At 40.2% G+C, this 24157-nt stretch overlaps 1 protein-coding gene across 1 annotated transcript; it reads right to left on the bottom strand.

Annotated features, from left to right (window-relative positions):
• Positions 1–13762: 13762 nt before the first annotated feature.
• On the bottom strand, positions 13763–18320 carry LOC308140057 (protein CutA homolog; the record flags this gene model as incomplete). The annotated part of the gene is made up of 6 exons (XM_080509716.1): positions 13763–13865; positions 14619–14668; positions 14758–14803; positions 16221–16280; positions 17600–17748; positions 18240–18320. The coding sequence occupies 6 exons, from the start codon at positions 18318–18320 to the stop codon at positions 13763–13765; spliced, it is 489 nt and encodes a 162-aa protein (XP_080365842.1).
• Positions 18321–24157: the final 5837 nt, after the last annotated feature.

Below are 24157 nucleotides of genomic sequence, written 5' to 3'. Positions count from 1 at the left end.
ATGCAAATGCAGCCATGATTTGGTGATGTTTGCCTGCCACACACAGAAAGTACATGGACATAGTGGAACGAGCACTGACATGAGGCTAAGCTCAGTATAAAACGACATTCCAGGTCAGAAACAGCTTGGATTATGTCTTGCCGCTGTAACGCTCACTGTTTACTGACTCCTCGGTCTCACTCAATATGCAATTTGCATAACACATCTAATGCCTTATTGAAAATAAGAAGAATTCATGTTTTGTTTTGTGTACATGCAAGAAAACAATCTCAGAAATGGAAACTGATTTGGGAACTCAACGGGAGGCTGTGGGCTCATCATAAATGGCTGAAGAAGCACTTAGGAGGAGACGCATCTTTTTCAACGGTCAGTTATAAATTCTGCACGTCTCCATGCTGCAGGCTCCACCAGTATGACTTGATGAAGCTTTGAGAGATTTAAAGTCTTTGCATTGGCTGTGCTGCTGATGGAAAGCTTCATCATCTTTCGGCTCGTACAAAAAATACCCAGTGCTGCACAGACTACAAGTCGAAGCTACACAAAGAGGTAGATTCAAGTAAATTAAGGCTGTGAGCTTGCCAATGACTTTTTGCTGTTCGATACAACAAATCACATTGTCTGGAAAAGTAACAGAGAGAGAGAGCGAGAGAGAAAGAATGTGTATATACAGTACAAATCAGCAAGGATTTGACAGGTTTTTCTCTTGACATGGTTTGAGATGAGATTGCAAAAGCAGCATACATAGCTGCAGAAGATGTCGCACTGTTGCTGACAACTACTCACTGACACATAGCTGTCACCCAACAGGCTCAGAGAGATGGCAGTTTTTAAACACACTCCTCATGTATGAGGACACTGCTGGCATGAGGCCAGAAGAGCTGTATCCGCGAGGCAGCCACACAATGGAAGAAACTGGCAAAAGAAAAAAAAAAAAAAAGGAGGAAGAATCTTTGGTCATCAGTTAAAAAGTACTCTGAAGTGAGGACGCAGCATAAACTAAGTCTCTCCACATGTGAATGCGTTGGATCACTTGATGAATCACTGTTTCTACACTTGGCATACAGAAAAGGAGTGTAGATACGAACCTGGCAGCTTGAGGGGAGTTTTATGAGGGAATAACAATGTCATGTACTGACCTTCATCACAATACTACAATAGCGGTTTGCATAAACAGCAAGGGAGAGAATAGTGTTAGAAAAAGTGACTCTCCTATTTAGCCCTCATAGGAATCAGAAAATGAGATCTTGCAGACAAAACAGGCGAGTTTATGAAAAAAACAACAAAAAAAAACAAGCGTCATGCATTTCGCACCAGAAAGCATCATTAAAATGTACTTCATAAAAGTATTAATGTAAAGGTTACTGTGACATTATTTTACCACTCCAGAGGAAATTGGGTGGCACTAAAATGTGTCTGACAACCCTGGATTAAATATTTGCCAACTCATGGCCTGGCATGTTGACTACACCGTTTTCAGCGTCATTTCTGTGTTAATGCACATCGTTTTCATGGCGTTGCTGTGTATACGCAAATCTTTCCTGAAACAACGACACAAAACGAGACACTTTCACTTGAAACGTTGTCATGGAACCAGGGCCTAAGGTGTCAGAGTTATGTAGATCAGTCAAATGATGATTAACTGCTTAAGTTCAGCTGAAATTAATTTGATTCGTTTGAGGAAAATTGCTCTATAATCAGGAAGAATGAGTTCGTTCATGATTATGGACGACACTCGTCCGTTAAACAAGAGTTTAGTATAATAGTGACAATGTTGCTTCAGCCAATGTTGAGGGAGACCGCAGTAATGCTTTTAAGCTAAATATGATATCTACTAAGTTCTCTAAAAGTCTGCAACATTTTACATAACGGGTAAAAATGTATGGAAACACAGAATAACGACACATTTGATTCATTGTAACTGTAATTGTTTCATAAGATCTGAAATGGTCCAATACTATGCTTGCTGAAAGATGTAGGGTTGTTGAATGCTGCTACTGCTCTTTGAGTCAGGATGACTTGTTGGCACACTCCCGTCACCGTCTTTCACTGTCTCTCACTTCTTTCACACACACACACTTACATAAAAAAAGCATGGCAAGTCGCTTCTCCCTGAGCGCTCCATCTGAAAGTCTCTTGGTTGAAACAACGGCAGGAAGAACAATGTAGCTCATCATGTTGGCAATTAATTTCCTGACGACACCGACAAACAACTGGATTATAAAAACTATATGAGAGCAAATGAAAGACCGTCTGCAAGATTACGAAAAGCCTCAGAATAAATAATTATTACAGAAAGGTAGCAGACAATAATAGAGTCAAGCAAATCCTCACCATATATTTTGCCTGGTGAAGAGGAGATTCTGGTGCAACACTTGGTCATAATGGAGGAGGGGTTTTTTTTTTTTTGTTACAGATTGACCCAGACTTTGAACTCTTTCTAAGGCCGCTTGTTGGAAATCATTTTGTCTGACTGTCTGTCGTGGAATGACAGGCTTTCATTCCACATTTCAGGAAAATACATTTTCTGACACTTGGCTTCACTTTAAGGATAAAGGGAGGGGGTGAAAAAAAAAAAAAGATGAAGAAATTGATTAAAGCGTGCACGCCGATTGTCGCCATGCAGCTGTATCTGTTGGAGGTATTTCAGAGTCCCTAAAAAATTTCTGGAACACAATACCCTCAAATGTTTGTGCATAATTTATAACCTGAGCTTGTGTGCAAGCCTCGTCCCAATTATGATTCAATAAGGGAATACATGCTATAAAAAGATGATATATATTGGAGCCAGTACAAACGTCTCCTCATACAGTAACTGTTTGGTGAGTAAATATACAATCAGTCGAAGAGTATGATGATAAAACATTTTCTAAAGAGAAGACTTTATGCCGCATTATGAATTGTATCCCTGCTTATTGGAGATAAGAGATCTCGTGTCACAACTCCATAATGCGAAAGTTACTGTCGCGTTTTGAAAAGTACTTGTGATGTTTTTACTGCTGCTGTACATCTACAGTTCTGGTGGAAACTGGAGTATCCAGATTTAGCCAACAGGTAGAACATGAAAACAGAAGAACGAGAAAGTGGAGTTCATTCACCCTCTTAAGGGAAATGTCTTTATTTAGCGCACCCTGTTCATCATTAATCTTAATTACATACTGGAAGCAGAAGCGCTGCCATAGTATGGTCTATACATGTAGCATGTGTACTGCTCAGGGACCCGCTGTGAAAACGTGGCATTAGTGGGATTTCAACCTGCGAAACTTCCAATTACAAGTCCACTTCTCCACCTCTTGTCATGTAACATGAGCACAAACTGCCCCAGTCAACCACGTGGCCCTTAAACGCTTCCATGCATCCGCTACCGTGTATTAAGCCTCTGACTTCAGGCAGCCAGACTGTATTGCTGGCACCTGCTCCAACTCCACTATCGACTCAGTTCTTGCAGTGTTCAGCTTTTGGACTCAGATCTGCCTTGACTGCTATGTGTTTCCTCATTCCTAACAGTGAGAGAAACAGACATTTAGCTGGCTGAAGTACAAGCTACAGGCTTCAGTGGAAAGAAACAAGTTGTGTAAGGGGTCCTGCGGTTTGCTGAGGATTTACTTGTATTCTGTTGTCTCAGGACAGCTGCGATATCTTTACCCTCGCTGGATCTTATTTTATTTCTCCCCACAAAATGTCTTTCACTGCTTCTCTCTTCAAGCTCGGTTATTTAAAGGGATGCGTTACATCTCTCCGAGGCAAAGCAAGGCTCTACTTTTTTTCGTGTTCCTCTAGTGTGTGTGGTGCCAGCGACCTGCCAAAGATATGGGTAAAAAGAAAAAGAATTTATATGGACAGTTTTTGAGATACTGTTTTTCTCACTGTGGCCTTTTAATGTGTTTGTTTATTTCTGCTAAAAACAAAGTGGGGAATAGAAGGAAGAACTTGCAAAACTAAGAATAGAGACTAGTTCACTGATCTATTAAAACTGCTGCTTGTCAATCTTTATTATAGATCTGAAGTTTAACAAAAACTCAGCCGAAGATCCTCTTTAATTTAACTTTTTTTGTTTTGTACCGCCGGAGTAGAAGTGCGCTTCTTCCAACCCACCGCCGTTTTTGAATAAATTGCTTTTTATTTGTGTTCTACACACCCCATGTTTTGCCTCATGTGTTTCTGCGTCACTTTGTCTTACTCTCAGGAAAATGCAGCTTATTTCAGAAAATGTTTGCTGCCAGTTCTTTTTCAGTGCATTTTGGCTCTTTGAGAGTTTTTTTGGGGTTTTTTTGTTTCACAGTCAAACTGTTGTGAGAAATGGTGCCAAGGCAATCGTGAGAACGTCTCGTGGTCAAATAGGAAACCAAAGACGCTGAAATACACATCTCAAGAGCTGCAAGAGTGAATGCCTCTGTATTGCATTAATCAAGTCGATGCACCGATGGTTTACACCTTTCTGTGGCCTTTCATACCTCATGAACCGCCACGTTCTCGCTTGCACTCACACCCATTACGTAATCCTGACTATTGTCGTTGCTGCAGGTCAAACACAACCCGCTGCCGGGGTGAATTATGTCTTTTCTGTCCATTCTGAGACTGCACTACTAATAAGAGCCATCTGTTTTAGAAGCAGACACTGCATCTTTATCACCATCACCTCAGAGGTGGGCAGCCGTTGGTTCGCTCATAAACTGAGCGCAGCAAAGATGTTGTGAATCAGAGTGAAAAATGTGCTGGATGAATTTCACCTGGGAGCTCCAATCAAACTGGTTACAGATGACAGCAATGTGTCAGTAGATCATAAACAACAATGAGGAACTTAGAAAAGCATTTTTTTTTTTTGTCTTTCAACTGCAACTGTACAGCATGCGGAGATGATTCAGTATTTTTTAGTGATTTAATAAACTCTAACTGTGAATTCTTGTATTTTAAAGGCAAAATATAACCACTCACTCACTCACTGCTATTTTGCTCGTAAAAAGAAGTGACCATGTGAACCAGAGAGACACAAACAGATCTGAATCCAAGAAGTGAATAATCTGGGTTTTTGTAACTAAAAATAAATAATAACACCCCCACCATCCATGTCAGTTGATCCTGTCAATTTATTCATTCACTCCGTGGTGAACGTGGAGGAAGAGTGGGGCAGATAATGCTTTGCTTTCTGGACAAATTCAACAGGTCATGCTGATTTTCGGCATAGAAAAACGTGTTCAAATACAATTGTGCAAAATAACATGCATTCAGAATGATCAGGTTAAGGGACATCTTTTTATTTTATTTTTAATTTCGTTTGTTTTTAATGGATGACTGCAAATGTTTCAATAACTGCGAACAATCGTAGGCGATTCTAAACCATTGCCCCGAGTGGTATGTTGGGGTAGTGTTGAGGAAGGCTGGATAATGAAAAATTTTCTAAAATGGTAAGTTTGTAATATTTACTGTATTTATTTATTTATTTATACATTTCATTGTATGTGATTTAAAAATACATCATTCATTTCATTCCAATTTCAAAGAAGTTTGTGTCGGATAATTGAAGCAGTAGAACGTCACAGCAGAAAAGTACAGCAAAAAAGACAAAAAAATCACTGAATTGACCCAGTTAATCCATCTTCTACACGGCTGGCTGTCCAAGCTGACTAAGGACGAAGATTACACCCTGAAAAGGCAGGTTGCCTGTCAATCACAGGGCAAACAAACACTTCCAAGCAAGCTAATGGTCGCCTATAACCTCAAACGTAAATTTCTGGACTATGGAAAATAACTCAAGGTCTGCAGGCCTAACTGCAGTTTCAATACCTTAGAATATGATGAAAAAAGTGGTTTTCTAATGTGGAAAGTTTTGATTGTTTGTTTCCTGATCCAGACAGTGCCATGCATCCCTTTTTAGATTATGTTTTATTTTCTTCTCCCAAATGGTTGTGATGGTCAGAAATTATGTTTAAATTGTCTATATTATTGTAAACTGATTCACCATCCTGAATTACTGAGCAGATGTTACAAATGAATATCTAATAAAGGTGACTGAAGATCATGTAATGATGTTTCGTTTTGGTAAATCCATACTGAAATTATTAGTTGATCTGTATAATTTCTGGAAGCTAGTAAAGTGCCTGTGGGAAAAAAAAAAAAGAATCAGTATATGAGCTGCTGCTCTTCTGTCTCACTCCTCCCTACAGACTCATTATTTGCTGCACAAGTTGTTGTACCTTCGGAGAAATACTGGCTGTGTGTGGCATTAATGAGGCCGCCACCATCTCGTTTTTTTTTCCATCCCACAACTCCACCGTCACATTAACATTATCCAACCTTGCGTAGGGTTAGTGTAAATCCAATTAAACTCGACGAACAATGAACTTGTACCTCTGGCTTAATGTACTGGCTGTAATCAAATGGATTACATAACTAATGCAAAGAGTGTGAACAGCTCTCGTTCCCAACTCAATACCCAACAGGATCATCCTCACTGCCGGGCACAGCTGGTGTACACACACTGCTCTTATGCCCTTTGACCATTCAGAGTTTCACTTCCACACACGAGCCGAGTTTTCCATAATGGGCACACACTTTACTTGGCGATCAACTTCGTTAAAAAGCATCAGTCAAGGGAAAAAAAACAAAACATTGATCCGAACAAGTACCAAGCCCCGTCGTCATATCTAGGTCAGGAGGAATGCAATATCCTCAAGTCCGTACACACTTTCACAGCTGCACGTTAGAAGTGAGGCAATCATTGCAGCGAGACATGCTCCACTTTAATGTACACATTCCGCACTGACATATGGAGGGGGGAAGAAAATAAATAAATAGAAGACACTCCTCCAGTTATCACCACATTTTATAACACAACCACTCATGGGCATGCATGAAAAGAGAAGTAACACACAAACAGATAAACGGACAGATGGATTCGGAGAGGGAGAGGACAGGAAAACAAGGGGAGACAAGCTGGCATTGAACAATAAAAATAAAAACAAAAATGGTTAATGATGCAAGAAGACAGGATGATGATTTTGGATTTACCTGACATGGAATCAGAAGCCATGCTCTCTTGATGCTGCATCTTGACTGCTTGCTCCAGTGTGTGTGTGTGTGTGTGTATATGTGTGTGTATGAAAGTGTGTGTGTGTGAGCATCCACGAGCTACAGAGAGTGAGCAAGCCAGCACGCCTCCCCGTGTGTTTTGATGACGGAGTCTGTGTAGCGGCGGCTCAGGAAGCGAGGGAGCAACAGAGGCAAGAGGAAAGAGGTGCTGGAGAAAGAGAACAAGCCCCCTTTATCACCTCGCCAAGTGTCTCCAGCCTCATTCTCAATGTCTCCCATTCTTGCTGCCGTCTGCCGCGAAAGTGGACGAATACGTCTCGCACCGGGCACACGTGCCGCAGATGGAGATTTATGAGGTGCACGGAGGCAGGGAGATGGGAGGAGCGCAAGCAGGGAGAGAGGGAGGGAGGGAGGGAGGGAGCGAGGGAGCGAGCAAACTGTACAGATTGAAGGAGAGGAGATGCTGAGGAGAGGAAGAAAGCAATCACCTTTAGTGTAGGCTTACTCGACCAGGCACAGAGCCATTACTCTTCCCTCCCCTCGACGTAACCTTGCAACGCGGAAGACTAGGCCAATTCAAAAGCCTCTCAATTCAAAGTACTGCATCAGTTGGGCTGCGTGTGACAGATCTAATCTTCAGTGAGGTTTTTTTTTTTCAGCCGCCGTGGCTTGCTGCCACCATGTCGACATCAAGATTACAGAAAATCCACAAAGTTTGTGCAGGTCACCGCAATCTGCAAAAAAAAACAAGTGCCACATTTCTGTCTCTGTAATGTTTCAACTACCATGGATCCATTTTTTTTTCTTTTCTTTTAATGATGGAGCTCACACTCACTGTGGTGCGAATAATCAGGGATTGCTTAATAATGCTGTCCCCGACTGCTTGCAAGATGAATGACAGTCCTGTCCTTCACTTGATTAAAAACTCATAACCATTAGATGACATCAAGTTTCAGTGCATTCTCTTTAATCGAAAGGATGTACCTGAAACACGTCAGTGTACTTTTGGAAACAAGCTCTAACTTCTCCCATTAACTGCAGAAGACAAGAGAACAACTAATGTCTTCTTAACTGCCCGAATAATGATAACTACGTGTAAAGGTCACACTAATTGTCGCAATTTGTTGTCCTGCGTCGGCCCTTACCCTGTTGCCAGAAGCTCAAAACAAGAGTCAGAAGCAACGGCAAAGGAAAAGCTGTTCTGCATTGGAGGAGAAGACTTGAGGAAACTTGTCATGTTTGCTAAAATGCTACCGAAGCACTCAAATCTGCTGGATGTTCCTTATATGTGTGGCACCATTTGAAAGCGAAAAAATCAGGCTTTCTTCAAATAACCCACCTCCATAAGTGTCCTTACGCTCCGTGAGTGGTTTTTGTAGCACTGACTCATACAGATTTTACCATCCAGTTCTAATTGATGCAGTCAAAATACGTATCAGAAACGGCTTTGTAATGTAAATGTAAAGAGACTTTTTTCCCCCCTAAAGAAACTTTCAGGGATTTTTTTTAATGCTTTGATTGTGCATTTTCCTCTACGACTTGGGAATGCATGTTCTGCCAGGCTGATAAAATATGAACGCTTAATCTCAAGCTGCTTAAAAATTCAATCTTGATCATTTGTGATAGGCTTTAATAAAGTTTTTAGCTTCTCTCGAAACAAAACTTTATAGACTTTGTATTGAATTTCAATGGGAATGCATAATTCAGAAATGAAAAGAAGACCATCTGTATTTGGAAGCAGAAGTGGGCCGCTGCATAATCACATTACACCTATTAAGGAAGAAAGTGGCTCCTCTCCTTCTGACACTAACTACAGCTAATATATTCCTCTCACCTCCATTGTTTGTTCACCCTGCTCTCCGCAGCAAGAAAATTTCCCGCTTTAATCACTGTGACTCTTATAAATTGGATTATTAGTGGTCCGTCTTTACGTGACAATGATTTAAAGCGGAAAAACGCAAAACCTTCATTGTGTTTTTGGGTGTCCGTTTCCACGGAGACAGATTCAGAGCCACTGAAAATGAGTAGAACTTTTCCAGGAACTTTTCCAGAAAAGACTCTGTTATGTAGTTTTATAGTTCAAAGCCACTCATAATAGCAATCCAACTTGGTTGACTGTTCACACAAATGTCTGCATCCTCATGTGGTTTCACTACAAAAACAAAACAACAGCACGTAGATTTCAACACGTCAGCTCAACTTTAGTTTTTAACATTGGACTGACCTACATCTCCTTCTGCATGTAAATAATAAACTCCAGATTTTCTTTATTAATCAAGATCCCCTGTCACAGAAGTTGAACATCATGTAAAATCAATACAACTTTGTGGATTTCAACACACACATTTCTTTAATTTAATTTACTAAAGGGAGAAAAAAAACATTAAGAACTATATGAACTATATGAAGAATATGACATGCTGACGACGCTCTATGAGACCGATTTCATTGATGGTAAATGATTGTGTGTGAAAGGAGTAATAGTATAAATGAAGGAGTCACCGTGTAGACAAGACAAGACAATGAAAGATTAAAGCATCTAGCTATAATGAATGGATCCTGACTCATAATCTACATGGCTAAGCTGCTAATCTTTCAGTTGTTGCCGGGTCACAACACTACAGCAATTTATTGTAAATTCTGAGATTGGTGATATTTTGTATTGAACTGATGCAATTTTCAAACATTGCTTGCGCAACACGGGCCAGCAGTTTGTAAGTCATTAAGAAAAGGTCTTTCATCTCTCCATTTTTTACGCCAGCAGCAAAAAACTTTGCAAATAACATGCGATAAAAGAATGTCAAATCACCGACCCATTGTAATCTATCAAATCTGCACTTGTAAATGTTAAGTTGTTAATAACAGTTCATATGCCCTGTGGCTTTTTGTTTTTAATTCTTTTTTTCCAGGAAGGTGCAACCAGTCAGATGAAACAAACCAAGCAAGCTTGAATAACACTTTAGGTTTTCAACCTGGCAACCCTGGAGCAAATATTATTGGCTCTTACATCAGCCGCAAATGGAGTCCCACATTCAAATTAGTTGAGGCATTAGTGGAGTAGCGGTGCAAAGAATAGGAAAAACATGCAATGAGTAACTGTCTATTAGTTTGGCAAGCTGGAAAATTGGGTTAATGATGATTTAAAATTAAAATGCAGCCATCACAGACAGCTTGTGTGCACAGGCATGTGTTTGTGTTTGTGTTTGTGTGTGTTTTCCTTTGTATATTAGATTGCTCGGTGGGGGCATGTTATTATAGTCTGTTTCTTACAGATTATTCTTAATTATCCTGTCCCTGACGCTACATCCCACGGAGAATGTAATCACGCACGGGAAGAAAAACAGACTGCCATATGTCTCTGTGTTTACGCAGCTTGGATAATATTCATATGGAAGTAGATACAGTATATGCTCTTTCTTTGCCTCGGCCGAATATACATCGACAAATTGGTTCAGGCAACTAATAATAGCCCTTTGCACAATTAATTAAAATAAGAGTGAGTGGGATTTTTCCAGTGTCTATGAAGAGAAAAATAATTAGAAATATGTATGTTTGTAGCAATTACCTGAACTTTGCAACTACAACTTACAGTATTACTCCACATGTGGAATTTCTATATTTGAAAATACTTTGAAAGAGTTGCAAATGTTACACCATGCAGTCCAAGGACCTTCAAGACATTTATTACTTTAAAAAATAATATTGGAGATCAATGTTTGCAATAAAATCCACACATTTGTCCAGAATTATGAGCTATAAAAGTTTCTAAATGGGAGGAGGTTTGAAACTTGAAATCTACCAGAGGCAATACATTAAAACATAAACTATAACTAAAGCTGAGAATTCCTGAGAATTAATAGGCAATTACTGTTATAGATGACTTCTTTTGAAATACATAAAGCTCCTCTCGAGTGACTGTAGGTCATCTGGTGAAGCATGTCATCTTCTAATCACAAGTTTTGGCAGCTCAGTTGCTTATTGCACCCTTTATTCATGTGAGCATAAAGTTGCACCTGAAGGGATGTGAGCCATCAAAATTATTTCAAGGATTGTCTGTCAATGGGTGAATGTGACCTATTATGCAAGCTGCATTGGTAAAATGCATTATATAAGTAAAAGACAATTGACTTTATTGGTTACTTTTTAAAATAGTAATAACTCGTCTGTGCTTGTCATTATCAAATAAACATTTATAATTGTGTCACAGAAAGTTAGTAAGTTTTTAAAGTAATGAACTAGTTAGTTGTTAGAGTAAGTATTGTTATCAAAAATGCATCCATGTTTCCAGAAAAAATTCTTGATTGGAGTAAAAAAAAAAAATGGAGGTTTAAAAACAACAACACTTATGATCAATGTGTTTTTAAATACAGAGTTCAGTGAGTATTGAGCGTTCTCCTTTTACGTTGATTCGGTACAAGTTGCACTGTAGGCTTGGTTAGTTTTACCCTTGATATCACAACTGGGGCTTCTAGGTCAACTCAAACTTGGGTTGAAATGTGTATTAATCTTACTTATCTCGACGTTTAACCTAGCTCATGCACTTTTGTGACAAAGTTTTGAAGAAATATGCAAAAACAGAAAACAGAAGTTACCACATATAGTCAGCAGACCGGATAGGATTAAGAATTAAATGGTAGCAAATTCCTTTAATGATAATTACTAGAACTTGTTTGAATATATATATATATAAATAGATTAAAAAATATGACGCAAAAGCAGAAATTAAATAATTTGGATGCTCCCATAAATATTTGGCCCATGTAACGTGTTTGTCTGAGCACGAAAACACCCCCATCTAGTGGACATTTTCTTCCATTACACCACAGTTCTGTGTCCAATTCAAAATGCTTTTTTTTTATTTCTAACACGGCGTTAAGTGTCATGGCACACAGACGCCGGTAAATATGACGTTCTTCTTTCAATCAACTGTCAATGGTTTGGATGTTCTCATACGTGTGATAGGCAGGCCCTCAAATACCAGACACACACACACATACACACAGTGTGTATCCACATGGCCTGATCTCTGGACCTGACAGGAAGGATTACTCAGGCTCCGACATAGACAAGGCCCCACTAAACCATGTCTGCAGTTCCTTTGTTGGGGCTTCATGCCGGAAACTCTTTCTGCAGACTGAGGCTGTGTGTACGCTTTAGTGGTAAATGAGGTAAGCTTTGAGTACAAGTCCAAATATGACATGGTCTATACACGAAAGGTTTCTTTGATTAAAAGCATCCAAAGCTGTTTTTGAAATCAAATCATCAGTATTTGAAGACACATCAGAGTTTTCCCTGTGCAAACATTTGTATTTATGTCGACTTTAATCAATTAGTAGATTTTAGAAACGAAAATCCAGATCAGATAAAACCAGCCCTACTCTCAAAAGCTGCCGCCGAACAAGTGACGTTTGCAAATGAAAGACAAATTATAGCACTTGCATGAATATCAATTTAAAACTGAGCAGGTGAAGTTTGGAGTTCTTAAAATAACCATAACGATCAATGCAAGCTGGACTGTTTCTAAAGCCACATTTCAAACAAATGCAATACTAAAGATTTACATGTTTGTGTGTCCTTCATAGATTAATCTTTTTATACTGATTACCACAGATGCGGCTTTCCTTTTTTTTTTTTTTTAAAACCCTTCCCTTTGAACATACTTGTAATAACCATATGTGAGATTATGAGCTACCGGTACTCTTTTTCAATGTAGGTAAAGTTATAACAAGCATTACAGACACGGCAACAGTAAAGTGGTGTTACTATAGAACGCAACACATTTTAAATAGGACACTCATGGAATATGTAGAATTATAATTGTAGGTTGTTTTTCAGAAAACTGTTGCTACTTTTTCCAACAGCAAATAATAACTCCCTGTCTATGTGATGAGATAATAAAGACTTTTGAGTGGTACAACATTGACTACAAATAATATTTTTTTTTAGGACTACAATGCACTGTCCTATAAACCACTGTACTGCAAATAAAACTTGAAAAAATATTGTATTGTGAGTGAAGAAGATAATATAATTTTTTTGTGAATAATAGAAGCTAAAATAATAGAAATCAATGTCCAAAAATATCCTTAACAGTAAGTTATGCATTCAGTATAATGGTGACTAACCTTTCTCTATTAGTTGTCATACTGTATTTCATGCAAAATGAAGTGTGTGGGGAAAATGAACAAGATGAGGTAAAGACAACATCAAACACAAGATTGTGTTTTTATTTTTTAATCAATATACTTTGGATTGTCTTATCGCACTCACACCAGAGCTCCTGTGTTCAAATAGTGATTTATCTTCTTAAAAAAAAAAAGTTAGTTTTCACTCAACCGATCAGTTTCAACATTGTGAACTAACACGGGCACAAAGCAAACGTGCCATTATGTTTTACCAGCGGCTCATCAAACAAGGGCCACTCAATTAAAACTGGCCGGCGTGCTGGAACTGCCACCTGTCACATTCACAACATTTAAAAAAAGAAACCCCAAAAAACTGACTGTTTTCTGCAGAGATCTTACAATAACTGAATGGAATCCGATTTCCACAGGCCGTCGAACATCTGGTGAAAAGGCCAGAACAACAAAATTGCGTAAATGTCATGTATCAAAATATTGAATTCAGTGGATCGCCTGCTGAAGCATTCAACCTAAAACATTTTGAACAACCCTCCCCCCCCCCCCCGATTGGGTCGATTTTCCTGCAGAAATTGGCTTTTGATTGTAATAAAATATCAGTCATCTGGAATGACTTCATCCATCCACTTGAGGTAAGCGAGGCTGCCGTCCTCCACCCGGAAACTGAGGACTTCTGGGTTCGCATAGGGGTGAATAGACCTGGAGGAAACCCATAGATCATGCAGTCTTCAATTACTTCAATCACTCAATAAAGATGACCTTATAATTGCATTAATTCCTCTTTTCTTTATATAAACCTTGATATTCCTACATTTAATTTACTGACAAGATACAACGTATCCTCTAATTTTGAGTATAAGATAAAAATGTACCTCCAAGGACTTCGAAAAAAAACCCGCAAAACTTCATATCAATCTTTTAAGATACTCATGGCAACAGCTTTGATGGCTGTGTGAATTGTAGCTTCTATATATTGGGTTGGCAGTCTTATGTTCGATTCCAGCATTCAAAAGAAGCCGTATCAATGTTTAATGTTGTTTTTCTGGGTAGAAATGCACACGATCTCTCACCTGACACTGCACATTGTGGATGTGTAAACACCGACATCTTCCAGCTTCTACGCTTCTATAAAAAGAACCTAATTATCTGTTACCTCCATGTGGGGGAAAATGACAAGTATCCGCTTTAGTGTGTGGATGTGATAACTAAAAATACTCTTCAAACTGAAGACGCACGTTTGTTTCACTGCTACTACTGTAGCAGCATGTCTTATGAATGCAGTGTTGTAATTGCGACGCAATGTAGAGAAGAAAATCTGTGTTGGTAATGGGGTTTTTATTTTACGCCGACACTCTGCGTGGAAAAGAAACGGAACCTTTTCATGGACAATTTGCAATTAGTCAGAAATCGCGACTCCAAAAGGAGCCCTTAATAATACAAGTAGCCTCTCACCTCACGAAATCCGTGACTTTCTGGATCTTGGAGCTCTTTGTTTTCACCAGCTGTAACAACAACGTCGGCTCGTCTTACTCCGCTTCGACATAAAAGAATACATGCAAGATCACAAGGAGACTTTTCTTAGAAGGCTTACCATCAAGATCTCACTCGTATCCTCGAGTTCGCCTTTCCACAAATACCTGGGGAAAAACAGGAGTGAGAGACGACAATAGAATAAACATGAAGGACTGAAGTCTCCTGAGGATCTACCTAAAGCAGAAATTTGAAATCGTGTAGAATAACAAGCTATATTGTCCAAAACAATCACATTGTGCCTGCGTATTAGAGTGATTTACAATGATGCCGACAGAATTTGTAATATACGATCACATAACAATCTGGTTTTTGGAATATTTACTTGCACATAGAGATGGTTTGCCACCCTGAAGCGAGTTTGCCATCGTTTACCCAGAGACACTGTAATCCCGCCCAATCCGAAAAGATCACAGCAATACATGCTTTCATTTCACTCTGTTGAAGACTTGGGAGTATTTTTCTTTCACGTTTGTTTCATAAAATTTCCGCTTTTATGCAGGAATGTTTTGAAAAACGATGTCTGGAACCGGCAAAAGCATCGAGAATAATGTTGTTTTTCATGTAGGGCCACAACTTGGTGCCGTTGTTTGTGTTTGTAATCAAACCGAATGCACACACGGAAAATTAAGCTATAAACATTAACAATGGCGAGTACAAGGACATTCGTACGGACAGATTATGGACTGGCTCTGATCGCCGTTGTTGTATAAACCAGCACCGAAAACTGCAATGAAAGTTTCCCATTTCCACTTGAAAATGCTGCTTAAATGGAGCCTAATAATCAACATTTATGCAGCAGAGAAACTATTTATTTAAGCATGATTGTCTTATCATATTTAGCTCTATAATAGACATTATGCGGGAGAGAAATGGCATTTTGATTCTCGTGTATTTCCTGGACGGACTGATTTGATAATATCTTTACATTTCAAGCTGAATCTTCAATGTTGTTTGTGTAGACTGAGAAAAAAAACAGCTTTAAAGCAATTTTTGAACATGTTACATGACAAGAAATTGCCAAATTCCCTCTATTAAGCTTGGTTATAGTAAAACACTTATATTTCCTGCCTCCATCACTGTTCTCCCCCCTAAACTAATTCAAACACATGCTCTATTTTTAGGTTGGAATATCTATCAGGTTAACAGGTGTAAACGCAGCCTTTTCTTTTTCCTTTTCAGTTGCCCTCTTTTCTCTGATTTCTGAGCCTCTGCCTCCTTGTTCCTTCTCTGTGGTTATGCATTAACAGGAAAGCTAATCCATGCATAGAAAAAAAAAAAAAACATGGCTTCTTTGAAGGTTGACAACCATTCGTGTTTCCAGAGCAGAATAAATGAAAAAAAAGACTGAAAAAAACCAGCAGCAGCCTGGTAACCTTGCAGATTCTCGAGAAACCGTAATCGTTACACAGAAAGAAGAGCAGCACATGTTTATTAGACGTGACTGGACATGTGAGGGACATAATAAAGAGTGTCAGAAATGTACAAATGTGTCTTGGAGGTAGGAGGTCAAGTGTAATTTACATTGTTGAAGTCCTGGGGAGAATGTTAATGCTGGCCGCGAGTCGTCTCTCCATGATCGCCCTGGAAAGAGAAAGAGAAAGAGAGAGAGAGAGAGAAAAGTGAGACTGGCAGGAAGTCTTTGATGGGAATGAAAGGAGGAAACACAGAAAGGTGAGAGAAATTGAGCAGGAGGCCCCTGCTGTTTATTCATCCCAGCGTGAAGCTGGGCCCTTCACCAGGACTCTCATCAAGCAAAAAAAAAACACTTTTTAAACAATGGAGATAGTCAACTTTGTTTTGTACTGCAGCTTGGCTAATATTATATTTCATTACCGCCTCCACTGTGGACCTTTCTCTGGCCAGGGGCTGCGAGAGGTGATTTGCATATCACTGGCTCGCACTGCGGCTACTTTCCTGACGTGCAATTTAATAGATCAAGCTCATTTCCATGCAGCTTAAAAATGCCAACAAAGGCGATGAGAGTGCAAACACGGCGCAACTGCTCCCACCTCGTGGGCTTGACATGATCGCATCTCATCTCGAGACATGAAAGTCATACTTATATTGAGCGGAGTGACTTTACATTTTTTTAAATCACTCTGAAGAAAAGGAGCCAACCACCTTTGGAAAGCTGATAAAAGTTTGCAATTAACATCCAAGCTGAAAAGGATAGGTTGACTTTTTTTTTTTTTTTTTTTTTTAAGTATGGTAGGATGAGAACTTCTCAAATCCTCCCCACAATCTTAAGGTCCCGTTTACGCTTTAACGTTTCATGTGACAACACCTAATCCCTTAAAAAAGGTGCGGTTTTACGCTGCATCAGCGGACACAGTGACAACAATGTAGTCAGTGTACCTGACCATGGGAGGGCGCTGTTGCTTGACTTTTCTGAAATGCTGTTGCTTGTGCATGTGCACCACAGTCGGGAGTAAATAGTTGGAGTAGATTGGCAATGACAATCATATTTGTCTCCAGAATGTCATGACTCCCTCACTCTAATGTTTAGAGCTTTTTCTTCAAGAGTAACCACCAGGGGCCCAACATGCTAACTGCATTTTTTTCCAGCATTTTCCATGTAAACAGATCTCATTTTCAAAAGTGTGTAACTGGGGCCTCAGCTGCACAGTGCTATTTCTAGTGTTAGATTGTTGCTTTTTGAGATGATTAAATTAGAATTCTATGCAAGTTCTCATTGTTCGCAGTGGCTTGAATCCATAAGCATTAAAAAAAAGAAAATTCTTCTTACGCTCAATAGATGCTTGTCTGTTGTATCTGTTATATGTTTGGCTTTAGCTTAGTCTCTACTACAGTTCTAATATTCAGTTCCAACTTAAATGCAGCGGTGGCCCACTGCTCTGGAAGTGATTATTAATTTTCATGATCGACGAATTCTCCTGTACCTGCCAATGTCCTTGGCTGTCTGCTCATTGGGGCTGTTGATGAGAACGACAGAGTGGTGGCCTGGTACATAGCTCCCAGTGAAGACTGAGCGGATCTGGACCCCGACGGACCACAACCCAGGGTACAAGGAGACGGACAGAACCAAAAACTGCAGCGAAAACCAACACATACTGGCATGTCGCAATTGACCTCAGAGACAGTGTGAATTTCTTTATTTATTTATAATCATTTAGACATGTGGATGTTAAATGCATTATACTGGAATGATGGAAAGTCATAACTCAATTTAATTATCTGCAGTCTTCTGAAGGGGATTGCCATGTTTGGATTGGATTCAGTATTTATCCTCTTATTATTTGGCGCTGTCTGTCACAGACAAATGAATGCTGGCCCAGGCTTGGATGCAGTGACCAATTTATAATCTGTCCTACTTCTCTGTGTGGCACAGCATGACAGCCTGACACAGATGCAAGCATGCAACACAAATACATGTCAGATAAACACAAATTGAAACTTGCAGTTTACAGGAAATGTGCAAATCTGGAGCCAGAAAGGCATCTTAGAGAGGCTTTTCAGAGGAGTTGGCAATTATTGATAGTTATTTTAGACGGGGGGGAAGAAAATGCAAAAGTAGCTCACCAAACAGAATATGAGGAGGACTGATCGGAAGACAGAGTTGAGGAAAGTTTCTTTATGGCATCTCTGTAAAAGCAACTCCATCCTGTCACGTGCAAAGACCGACTGGTGCAGATAATAATAATAACAACAACACGAGGGGCAATCAACCAGTGCTCAGCTTTCTCCATAAATCTACTGACAAGCTCTGTAAACAGTTATAATATGACAGTTTCAGACCTTTTAGTTGAGGAGACTCATTTCATTACCTTAGCAGGAGGAGAAGAGGCGCGCTGGACAGGTACGGAGCGGTCAAACACACGGACAAGCGTCTGCCCTCCTCCCATTGGCTATTGAACTTTGACTGAAAAGATGATGACCAATCAGCTTGCGAGTTGATTTTCGACGCCCCGCCCCTCGGGCCTTGGTCATAATCGCCTTTACAGTCTGAAACAGCTCAATACCACAATAACACTTTTACCTTTGATTTAAACTCAATTCCAAATAATAATTACAAAAAAAGGAATGAAAGGAAAACACATACACAAATGATACGTTCAAAATGTTTATTCGCGATTTACTTTTTGTAGAAGCTGCAGACATGTGTAAAGAAAATAATGTAAGCAAGATTGTTTTTCGAAGATTTTTGGATGACTGAAATGTTGTAACCTGCTGTTTGTTCTGCCTTTGCAGGTGTTCTGGCCATAAGACTCCCCGGGGAGCCAAGCGCTTAAAAGAAGGTTACGAGTTCATCCATTCTTTTAACACAGGAGGGGTGACTTGGGTTTTAATTTTGATACATTTAGTATATATTTAAAATAGAAAAGTTCATTGTTAAATTAATAAAGATAAAAAAGTAACGCAAGTAGTTATTTATCACTGTGGATACCTTACACCACTCAAACCATTGTACTTGAACTGCACTTCGATTGTGTTGTTGTTTTTTTACAACAATTAATTCTGTACTTAAACTGTAATTCTCTTAATAAAACAGTTCTGCTGGGAAAAGTATGTTAGCTGAACCCTTGGGACAGAAATATAGTCCATCTGGGAAAAAAAGGACAATTAACATTTAGTTTACAATTTCCTTTTCTAAAGTGTTAAACTAAGTTTTGAGCATTTCTTGTGTTCCCATATCTATCATGTCTTTAATCTTCCAGTCAATAAAAACTTGAAATGTCACGAAAGTCACAATGGTGAAACATTTACTACTTGCTGCTCCCGTGGCAATGATGATTCTGCTTGTTTGAATATTTCACCATATCCTGCATCAATGAGCAGCAAAAATCAATCTGATAAACAGAATGCGGCTAAAATGATACAAAAAACCCACATATCTCCTTATTGATCACATGAGCCATTAAGTTTCCAAAAGTCTGTTGGATCAACCTTACATTTCCTCGAAAGTCTGCAGAATATTTAGGAAAAGTTTGGAGCAATTGTTCCATGGAGAATAATCCTAATTTGATGTCTTCACGGTTCTCTCAGTTTGATTGTCTTGGGTTAGGGTTAGGTGTTAGGTCACATGTCTATTGATTTATTTCTGGGGATTCAGCTGAGCAGCTCTACAAAAAAAGAAAAAAAAAGTTACATTTTTGTTTGTTTTGAGGCCAGTATATTCACTTCTGTGTTTAGAGCCATCCTCCATTGAGTCACCGCAACTCCGACTGCATTTAGATGATGATTTGACCCTGATATTCTAGCAACAGGTACATTAATACACTTGGGGAGATTAATTTTTTGGACCAAATTTGAAAACATTTAATTAACTTAATTTGCTAATGTGAAAAAAAATTGAAATTTTAAGTTTTCTTTACAACTGTGATGTGGCTAAAAACATTATAATCACTATGATAACACAGTGAAAAGTATGCGCATGAAATGATGGTGCTTGAAAAAAAATTCTCATATTAAGTCCTAGCCTGGAGTCATTGCAACAAAAAGTATTATAAACCCTTTAATCGCTGCCGACAATTGTGCTCATTAAAGACTTTAGTACTTAATGTATTTAAAGTTGAGTATAAAGAACACGAGCTGCAAAGTCATAACACCTATTATTTTTTGGCACAGAGGAGATATTAGCCCCAGGAGACAGATGATCACACATATGTGTATTTATTCTCAAGCTGGAAGTGGTGATGGTTCTGTGCTGAAATTAACAAGATTACGATAACAGTACAAATATCAGACGTATGAAAAATGTGGAGCTATTTCAAACAGCTGATCCTTTCTGGAGAGATTAAAAATAAAACATCCAAACACAGATGGATGTAGGAGCACACATCACCACGACACACAAGTAAAGACTAGAGGAGACTATCCGCACGTGTGGAAAAAGCAGAACAGCACATGTATGGAAATACATGTTACTGAAAGCTGATCAGACAGTGTATGTGTGTGTGTGTGTGTGTGTGTGTGTGTGTGTGTGTGTGTGTGTGTGTGTGTGTGTGTGTGTGTGTGTGTGTGTGTGTGTGTGTGTGTGTGTTGACGAGGTGTTACATCAGTCATAAGAGGGTTTGTTTGCAGAGAGCTGCTCTTACGCAGGAGGGCCACATGGAGGAGTTGTGGGCACGCACAAGCGTTACCCCTCCATCTTCTTCTTCACTCCCCTTCTATTTTGAATGGATAAAATACACAGTGTTCATTTAGCATGTATAAAACTCTCATCGGCTGAAATGAAATGTAAATGCTCCAACACAGCAAGCAGCATGACTCATCGCATAGCCCCCCCCCTCTACCTACCCACCTCCCTCCCTCCACATCCCTTCTTTTTTTCCCTCTTGCCCTCTTCCCTGCCAGCATTGTGTACTTTGTTTTCCTTGCCCCTCCCAACCCACGATCCCCCCCCCCCACTCCCACCCCCCTCGCCTCCCCTCCTTCTCTGGACAAGACATAGATCAGAGACCGAGCAGCAGGGGGCGCCACAGGAAGCCACAGCCTCAGAACAAACCAATTTATTTCCCAAGCTCACACAGGCTTCGTTTGAGAGCCCATCAGAGAGCTCCAATAGAGCCACTTAAGCCACTGTTCCCCCAACATGAAAGAAGGAAACCAAAATAGAGATATAGGAAAGAAAGCAGCAGAGCTGGAGGATAGGCGTTTGATCTGCTTGTTCTGGGGCATCACTCAGAGGGGTTCACTTCCCCTAAGGAGTACTGAGGCCTGTTTGTCCCTTAGAAGTCTAATGTGAAAAAAATAAGATGATTTTTATTTCTGTCCAGGCTTCCTTGCCTTCGATGCACATAATGAGGCCACAAGGTCCTCGATGAGAGCAGAGCGGGGGAAAACGAACGCCGGGAAGTAGAAACGGCACAAAGGAATCCGGCGAGCGGTGCCTTGCCTAATTTGCCGTTAAACTGTGATCGTCTCTTGGTGAGATCAATGAAGTTGTCTTGCTGCGAATTAAAGGAAATTCTTGCTGGTGAGAATTAGCGAGATGAATGGAGAGCAGGAAACAAAGCTCTGAGTGAGATGTGTGTGTTTGTGTGTTTGTGGAGGCGAAACGAGAGGCTGCAGACAGTGAAAACTCCGAAAGGCCTCGCGAGAAGTATTCTGTGGACTCTCTCTTTTGTTGTCTTCTCTCCTGTGTGGCAGTGCCATTACTGCACTGAATGGGAGGTAGAGTAGGTAGAGAAAGAAGCTGGACCCACAGGGGTCAGATAAGTCCTAATGATGGGACTTTCCAGACCTGTGATTACCAAGACTGGGTCTTCCCAAAGAGGTTAATTAAAAAAGTCATGGGGACCGACCGAGCAGGGAAGTGTCTCCATCACTGCTGTGAACCCCGGCGACCCCTCCATCCTTTTGGACAGACACGGCCATCCGTCACAGCTGATTCCTTGGCTGCCTTGCTCCTTTTGGTGCCGCTGAAATCCCAGAGTGGTTAAAAACACAGTAGTGTATGTAGTAGCACCACAACTCCAACAAGCAGGGGCGGAAAAAAAAAACCCCAACAACAACACCGTTGACATCTCCTGTTGAAGTCCCTCAGGTAATGAAACCTCTCTCCTCTCAAGGATCAGACAAACACCATATCTTGTCATCTTCTTTCCATTCTCTTCCTCGATCTTTTTTTTTTTTTTTTTTTGCCCCCTATGTCACAACTACTGGAGCACACAAAGCCATTTATCAGAAAACTGAACAAGCTGTCATGTTGTTTATTCCTTATGTGCTCACCAAAAGGCCTGTAAAAAACCCCAAAACAAAACAGCACTTATGTTTGTTTAGCACCACAGCCACATGCTCTGGAGCATGGCTGAGCATCGGTGAAGATCAGAGCAGAGACAAAGAAAGAAATTGAGCATTTTTGGCTGATTGGGCTTGAGAGATGACAAAGAGCCTCGGGCAGTCTCACAGCAAGAAAACTACAACATTTTCATAAATCTACTCTCGTGGAGTTCACCTGCAGTAGCGAGAGACCTAAATCACATCGGTCTTGATTGGTTGGGAGGGAGAAAAGCTGATCCTGGGTGCAGCCGGCCACCTCTTCTCTCGGAAAAATAAAATAAAATAGTGCTTCCTCATTACACTTTCCTCACCGTGGCGTCTGCGGCATCACCATTCCACGTGCTGACGCAGGTAGAATGAACTCATTGCCTCTCCATTCACAAGCTGAGTGCACCAAAATTCAGAGAGGGGAGAAGCATAATAACTTCAGACTCCAAGTTAGAGTGCCTGCAGGCAATAACGTGGAGGATGAACAGTGGAGCCTTAATGGAAGAAGAGTGTGTGCATGTGTGAAAAAAAAAAAGAGGGGGAGAGGGGAGCACTGCTCTTGACTGAACTATTCTTTCCCCGAAACTCCCATCGATTCCCAAATGTGTTTATTCAAAACATTCCACAGTAGTTATTTTGTTTGATGATATTCTGGTTTGAAATATAAAAATTTTTGGGGGACAAACAGCTCTGCTGAAAGCGACGAAAACTGCACAGCGCAGGTGCTGGTCATCGATGGTGTCATGCACAAATGAATGCTTGCCTGCATGCAGGGATGAAGTTACACAGCATGCATGAAGATGCCTATTTTACAGTTTTAGAAAAAAAAAACAGAAAAACAAAACTAGACGCCGAACAAGCTTTTAAAGGTTCCTTTCTGCGGAATCTCCGTCTGCAGAAGCAAGGTCATTGGGGGGGAGAAAAAAAAAACATGGCAGCGGAAAAAAAAAATCAATATGTTCATTGATGTACTGTCCAATGTAGATCAAAGTTTGAGCTGGATATATAGTTAGGCACGCGTGTGTGAGTGAGTGTGTATGTGACAGACAGACACTTAACCATCAGAAAGTGGCATTATGGAAATTCAGGAATCACCATGAAAAGGGCAGCCAGAGGCATGCTTTGGGCAACCTTTTATACAGAGCCCATAATCAGCCAACCAACTGCCTTTGCTCCTATTTACCCTATTTATGAGTCACCCCTAAACCTGCAAACCACTTTATCTAATCTCCCTGCCCTCCCATCCACCCTTTCAGGTAAGAAAGCGGCAGTTTCACTCCTGCCTTAACAGTTTTCTACCGGGGCCTTGTTTGACTCAGTTTATTATTATTCAGACCTTCACTGCCAGTCAGCTGATAACCTCCAACTGCTATGAGCAATTAACAAGAGTTCATCCACTGTATAGGGTCCAGGAGGAAGGATTCCTCTCAAGCCGGAGGAGAGACACGGGAGTTAAGGTTAGGACGGAACAAGGAGGAAAACAGGAGAGGGGGAATAAGAGATAGAGGGAAGGCCTGGACAGAGGGCCATTTTGTGGTCATTCAAAGGGAAATCAATGCTAATGAATGGGTTGGTTCATGCAGCGTGGTGATAAGGAAATGACCTGCTTAAGAGGATGCTGTGATGCTGCAGGATGTGGAGTTGTGTGTGTGTGTGTGTGTGTGTGTGTGTGTGTGTGTGTGTGTGTGTGTGTGTGTGTGTGTGTGTGTGTGTGTGTGTGTGTGTGT

This window comes from Blennius ocellaris (genome assembly GCF_963422515.1).
Source record: "Blennius ocellaris genome assembly, chromosome: 15".
In the NCBI taxonomy this organism is placed as follows: domain Eukaryota; kingdom Metazoa; phylum Chordata; class Actinopteri; order Blenniiformes; family Blenniidae; genus Blennius; species Blennius ocellaris.
Note: the sequence above shows the minus strand (reverse complement) of the source record. Positions and strands in the feature narration are given on the sequence as shown.